This window comes from Danio rerio, chromosome 25 (genome assembly GCF_049306965.1).
Source record: "Danio rerio strain Tuebingen ecotype United States chromosome 25, GRCz12tu, whole genome shotgun sequence".
In the NCBI taxonomy this organism is placed as follows: domain Eukaryota; kingdom Metazoa; phylum Chordata; class Actinopteri; order Cypriniformes; family Danionidae; genus Danio; species Danio rerio.
Window position 1 is genome coordinate 4,515,002 of NC_133200.1, and position 7,499 is coordinate 4,522,500.

The 7,499-nt window shown below is 36.3% G+C and overlaps 1 protein-coding gene across 1 annotated transcript in view; it reads right to left on the reverse strand.

Moving 5' to 3' along the window:
* Positions 1-3,115: 3,115 nt before the first annotated feature.
* The window catches only part of tmem258 (transmembrane protein 258), a 5,505-nt gene continuing 1,121 nt past the window's right edge, over positions 3,116-7,499 (reverse strand). The window contains exons 3-4 of the mRNA NM_200769.3: positions 6,467-6,595; positions 3,116-3,383 (exon numbers count right to left, since the gene is read on the reverse strand). Coding sequence (NP_957063.1) covers positions 6,469-6,595 — 127 coding nt within the window. The 3' untranslated portion in view covers positions 3,116-3,383; positions 6,467-6,468. The remainder of the gene's footprint in view (positions 3,384-6,466; positions 6,596-7,499) is intronic.

Sequence of the window (7,499 nt, forward strand, 5' to 3'; positions counted from 1 at the left end):
GTTTGACTGTACATTTGAAACACGAGAGTTTGCCTTTGGATAGACTAAGAGTGGAATTTGGACTAAGGAGTTGTTTTTGTATACTGAACGGTTTGTTTTTTTAATTTGTACTATTGTCATCCTCCAAACGTGACGCATGTTTTTAGTAAATTGTTGACGGAGCATCAACAAAGTGCCTCACGGTTTTCACCCAACACTACGCAGAGCGTCAGCACACTTGTTATGCTGAAATTGTGATTTTATTCGTCTGTCACTGCTAATGTTGTTGTAATAAACGTTTTTCATTGGACTGACTCGTGACTTTATGGAAGCCTGTCGTGGAATTAAATTACAAATCCATCAGGAAGCTTTCATCTCACAATTCTGATTTTCCCCTCACAAATCCAAATTTACGTCACCATCAGAATTCCACCTTAACACCTCACTATTCTTACTTTACTTAGGGCGCACTCAAACTAGGTACAGTTGAACCGTGCCGAAGCGTAATTATCCCCCCTCCCCCAACAACCTGCACTCACACTGCCTTTCACCTTCTGAGCCTGAGCACAATTACATAATTGATGTTGCGACTGTTCAGTTTAACAGAAGAAAAATTCTCTCACAGTGGACTTTGCTTTAGTTATATTGTTTTGTATTATTTTAGGTGTTTAGGATGCAGTGACATGGTCAAATATTTTGGTGAACAGATCCACAACTTTTGACGCTCATACATAATCATAAAAGTGCTGCAGGTATTAAGAGGTTTGCTGAAGGTGCAGCTGTGGTGCAGTGAGGGGTTTGCGTCTTTAATAAACTACAACAGTTTGCGTTCATTGAACAGTACGAATGATTAATAAATCTATATGAAACAGCCCTTAAAAGTTACATCGCTTCTTCAGTTTTGGGCTCAAACGCGCTTTGCACTCACACTACAAGCGTACCCCGCCAAAGCCCAACCGAACCGTGCTCTGGTAAACCTCTTGCAAACGAGCCAAAGCCGACCAACTGAACCACGCCTGAACCTGATTCGGAGCACTCACTCTTGTCAAACGAACCAGGGAATGTGCCTGTGCACGGTTGGATAGCCTAGTGTGACTGCACCCAAATTCTGGGATTAAATTGTGCATTTCTGACTTCTTTTTTTTCTCACCATCTCACCATTTATTTTTCCTCCTCAGAATAAAAACTATTCTAACTTATTTTTTTCAACCTCAGATTTCAGTCCACATCTTGCAATTATAATTTTTTGGGTCAAAACACACATTGGGTCACATTTTTACCTCAATTTTTTTGAAACAAACATTTGAAAGTTTACATTTTTTAACGCAGATTTTTCCCCCCTCAGATTTAGTCTTGCAATTTTTCCCCCTTGACATTCCTTGTTTCTTCCAATTCTAACTTTTTCTCCAAAAGGCCATAATAGTATTTAAATTAGGACTGCACGATATTGGAAAATTTGGACATTGCGAATTTTTTATATTTTTTTTTACCCCTAAATTAAAGACCATTTTGAGGCATGTAAACAAAAACAACGGTCCCAAACTATTTTCTTTTTTTACCTTTTTAATTTCTATAGCATCCGAGAATCCAAAAAGAGCCACAATAATGATAAATAATGTTATGAGAGCAGATTAAATATTAAATTATGATTGTAATGCCTCTTGTTACATTTATGAAATAGTTTGATAACAAGCAAGAAATGTTCATGGGCCAATGACAACACCACATTGAAATGGTGTAGATCGATAGATAGATAGATAGATAGATAGATAGATAGATAGATAGATAGATAGATAGATAGATAGATAGATAGATAGATAGATAGATAGATAGATAGATAGATAGATAGATAGATACTCTATTTAAAAAAAAAGTCAATACTTTCGATTGATTGGAATGATTTGTATGGGAGTCAAATATAAATATATGTTATGTAATTTATTATGTACATATAATAAACAAACTACAGTCATAAATTAACAATGGTGCTCATGTTAAAGTGAAATGAACTGTGCTTTATGGTTTTCTGAGCAGTCCAACAGTAATCGGGTACAGACATTGAATAATCAAATCATCACCGTGGAGTTTTGTCTGCGCTCTGAATGATTTGGAGATAATGAGCTTTAAAGTTTTTGCATTCCATAGCAAACAGTACGTGTGTAACATTTGCTTTTTTTAAATAAAGTCTTAATGTAAACAACTTATTTAAAAAATATCCCATAATGTAAATAAGTTGTCATTTAATAAGAATGTTAATAACTCAATTTTGACAAAAATGTCAGATAGAACCTTATAATTAAGGAGATGAAATGTAAAATAAAATGCATAGTCTTCTATTATATAAATAATTCAATAAATGGTATTTTTAGGCTCTTTATGTTTTCTTAAAATGTTCACACAGGCCTTAAAACACATGAAAATGTTCAACTTTCACTCTATAATTGTTCACTTCAGCAGCGTCTCCACAAATCTCATGTGTTTTGACTTGTGGGTTTTGGTCATCTATAAGCTTAACTCAACATTTCATATCTTGTGATGTGACTATCGCAGATGCACACATTGCGATATCGATGCTCAAACGATATATAGTTCAGTCCTGAAAAAGCAGCTCTCTTACTGCTCTCAAGTTTTCCCTCGAGACTGAGTAAAGTCAGAAGTGTCTGCTGTGGCTTTATCTGGTGCCGATCTCCACACCGACAGACTGTTCTTTTCCGATCTGACAGATTAAGCTTGGATTGAGGTTTTACGCTCCACAAACAGCCCGCAGGACACAAATAGCATGCTGTGTTTTCAAACCCTCAGCCAACTCGCCTCGTGTATGGGTGTGTGAACTTACTAGTGTTATTCTAGCAGACTGCTTTCACTAAAACTGCAACATGTGTTTTTATCGAAGCTTTACGACAGTGCTGTGAGCAAATAATAGAAATAAAAGCATGACTATGAATGATTTCAATATTATTATAATATATTATTATAATATACTCAGCAACTAATCTGATTTCAGTTTTATGGAATGATAGACACAAAAAGTGATAATAATAAATACGTTTAAATTCTTGTGCTTGTAAAAAAAATTTTTTAAGTGCACTGGATTTTATTTAATAGACATTTTTATTTATAGATGTGACCTACACATGAGGTGAAAAGGATTAGGAGATCTAAATATAGACATTTAAATAAGGAACTGATGTATGAGTTTTAAATATCATCAAATGAAAGCCAAGAATCGTTTATGGTTTTTCTAACAAAAACGGTTTTATTTGTGAAATATTAACCCACAATCCCACCAGTGCAAAATCAATCCACTATTCCGGTGTCCAATATTCCTGTGACAAAGCTTGAAGTTCTGGAAAATAGTGTCTGATCAACCTGGAATGTTTTCCTGTACATGCCATTCCTATAACCTGGAAAAAACAAACACAACAGATGTCATTATGACTGATCAGTACGTGTGGATAAATCGTGCTATTTGCACGTAAATAGCTGCGTGAACGAGTTTACTCGCTTCATTCGTGCGTCAAATTCACTTCAAACAGACTCGGATTTGCGTGATGGCAGGGCTTCTGTCTGCCTGGTGACTGTAGCTTCATTGCTGAATGGCCAACATGGATTTTATTAAGACAATAACAGTGTTTATGTGCTTTATGAAGGCTGAAAAACAGCGCTGATACATTTATGGCTGTGTCTGAGACCACTAGATCCTTTCAGAGGTGCATCCAGCTCTGTGAGCTCATAAACTCCTCCAGAAACTTCAGCTGGATGTTGGAGGCTTTCAGCGGTGCTTCTGACTGAGCCGAGTCCAGTTTGATGAACTGTTGTTGTTGTCGGCTGGAGGATTTCCCCCAGGACACCAACAACAGGTGATACGTCACAATCAACCCCCCACAAGAGAAAGCTCCTGATTGGTTAACGCGGCACGAATGTCCGCTGAAGTTCAGATTTTTAAACTCAAGTGATTCGTGCAAAACGCTCAATTCGCGCCGCAGGATGTCTATTCGCACGTTTGCATTGACTTAACATGTAAATCACTCGCGCTTGACGCTCTTTCCGTGTCTGGTGTGAACACAGCATGAGTCTGCAAAATTACTAAAAATTTTATGATATATAACCTACATATAATATATAAATAAATAAACTAGAGTAAAGTTATTATAGATTTTTTTTTAAATCTACTTGAGTCAAAATAAAACCAAAATAAAAAAGTAAATTTAAAATATCATTATTTTCAGCTAATTGCCAAGACAACATTTATTATATTTATTTACTTTAACTTGACATTATACAATAAAAAAAAAAAACAATAAAAATCTTAATTCCTCATGATACTATAACAACACTGTTGCCCTGACAATTAATGGCTCGTTTCCACTAAGTGGTACAGTACAGTACGGGTCACCTTTATTAGGCGTACATTTCCACTGCTAAAAGGGTACCAATAGTGTGTGTAATGTACCACAGAAAGTTTCAGTTGACGTCATACTCGCTAGAGGAAATGTCTGCTGTAAAGCTGTCTGGGTTGTTCACATATCATACGAGAAGCTCTTCTCACAAAACAGATGCTTTATACACAAATATTTGTGTATGAATGTTCATTACTAACATTTCTATTAACATGATTGGATTGTAAATGCAGAACAATGCTGCGAAATAGCCTACTGTAACGTCTGCAATTATATAAAATAAATAAATAAATGCAACGTATATGAACACACTGACCCTTACAGTCTCCGATATGGTACCAACTACAGAAAAACACACAGCAGACATTTAGTCCTTATTTTGGTTCAAAAAGAACACGCAACATGCAGCACACAGTCAGTGCAAACCTCTCATCTGTATCTTTCATCTTTACCAGCACATATGTGACCTCTGTTAGAGAGTAATTCCATCATTCTGAGTTCATAAGTCCAAAAGGTGATGATAATAATAGTTAAACATGGCCGTTTGTTTCTGTTTTAGGTTGCTGAGAGAATCATTTGCTTTTTTGTTTTTTGCGCGTAACTCTTGCGTTTGTCCATTTCTGAAAGGATCGGATGTCAGAAGCACTTCAATAATCACGCGCATGTCATTAATATGAGCTCAAGTAGTTCATTATTTCAAATATAAACACGCATGCAAGCAATCGCAAGAAAATGAAGCCGTGCGCACTTTAGACGGCCTTGTAAAAAAAATAATTATGGGAAACAGGGTGGATTCTGCTCTTCTTCTTAGCTTTGTGGCTGTTCATCAAGACGACAACAATGTTTGTTTGAGCTCAGGTCGACAATGGCTCATAATTATATGTATATCTTATTACGGTGTAATGTCTCGGCTATGTTTTTAAAACATGGTGGTTCATTTGTTTTCTATTCTGGCTTGTTGCATGAACAAGTGACGCATCTCTGTAGCGGTCAGCTGCGCGTCTAGCTCCGCCTTTTGGTACCCTTTTATTGTGCTAGGTACCCATTTGCAAAGTGTACCCAAAAAGTTGAACAATAAGTTTCGCTTGTAGGTACCTTTTGACAGAGGAAACAGCCATAAGTGTACCGAACCTAACTGTATCGTACCACTCAGCGGAAACGCTCAATAAGCAAAATATGTTCGCTTAATCACGAACAATTACAAATGAACAAAAAAAACTAATTACTAAGATTTTGACAAAGCCCACAAGAAAATACGAATAATAAAAAATATACTAAACCATAAAAGCAAGTCAAATAAACAAGCTAGACTGCACTGTCAGATCTTAAGCTGTAGTAGTCTAATCTTATTACTACTAAAGCTGTAATTACTTAATATTCAGCTGTAGAAATAAAATTACCTAAAATATAAACAAATTAGAAACAATCAAAATGATAAAACTACTAATATAAAAAACTAAATGTTCAAGTAAAAACGATTAGTTTCAGTATGATGGTGACTTTACAATTTAAACAGAATATTGAGTGTTGGGCGGGGCTTTATTTTTGGCCTCCAATCATCTTCCACTCACAGCAAACCAATGGTTGTAGGGGGCGTGGCTAAACATTCTGCCCAATCATTCAAACTGACGACATCAGAGCAAATGGCCAGATATGATTAATGATTACTACAACAGTTTACTTCAGTGAGTTAACTTGCAGATTAATTATTCGCTGAAATTAAACACTGTACATTTTGGTGTAGACATTAATACTACAGTGCTCAGCATAAACGAGTACACTCCATGTTTTTATCCATTTCTGAACGCAGGTAATATATTCGGGTGCATTTAAACACAAGTGTATACATTTTTTGTTTCTCTTGAATTATGCTCTTTAAAAAAAGATGTAATAATTATCTCAAACGTAAATTTGGGTGCACTAGTTTTTGGACTGTTATCATGAGTTATTTGGTTAGATTAGCTCCAGATTTGGCTTCAGTACTGACCAATCTAATGCACAAATATAACCCCTGTATAGCTTCCTATTAAAAATATGAATCTAAAGGAGAGCACTGTACATTTAAAATGAGAGCGGGAGCCACTCACGTTTAGACAAAAATGCCGACCCAGAGTAAGAGGAAATGCACGCCGAAGCCCATAAAGAGCGACGCCACCAGAGCGATGAGCAGCTCCTTATAGACGTCTCTCGTGTACTTGGTGGAGGTCACTTCATATCTGAGCCACAGTCAAGAACACAAACACACAGAGCTCCAGCATACAGTTGTGATGATTTGAAACGATCCAACTAATGGGCTTTATGCACTGCAAGTGTTTTTCAGCCACCGATAAACTTCGGTGAAATGAAATAAAAAATGGTGAAATGTTTATGTGACTATTTTTAATTTAAAAAAGGCTGCTTTTACAGCATCGATGTTGTAAGGTAATTAAAACGATCATTTAAACAGACTTTGGGATAGGGTTGTTACGATACTGGAATTCGATACCAATCGGTACTGAAGTTTTAAAATGGTCCATTTGCCGCTAACATCTTTGAGCGCATTCTTAAACAGCGCTGATTGACCATTGTGTTAACGTTCTCAACAGAAATGACTGTGATTGGTCGTGAAGATCATCAACAACTCACCGCTGTTTACTGAGTGTAACCACAGATACATGGACACCAGTTTCAAAGTCACGTCGATCAGCTGGTTTGTCTATAAGCTGACATAACATCGATCCGTTAATGAATCGCAATGTTAAAACGCTCTCAATGTTAAACAGCGCTCAAATGTTAGCAGGAAACGGACGTTTTTAAAATTTCAGTATCGATTGGTTTCGAATTCCATTATCGTGACAACACTACTTAGTTGTTCAAGCGTAAAACGAGATGAAGAACATTTAAATGCAAGCGCCGTCAGGAAAGTGATGAAACTATTTAAAATGCTGCGGTAAAATGTTCATATTTTAAAGACGTGGCTCAGAACAATGGAAGTGATTAATGTCCCGTGTGAGAACCACTTTATATACGCGGAAGCTTTATTAAAATCATGCGACTTCGCTGATTAGATACAAGCTCCAAAACACTAATTAGAAACAGATTACTAAGATTACTAAGGGATTTAAAGCTTTTGGAAGTTTT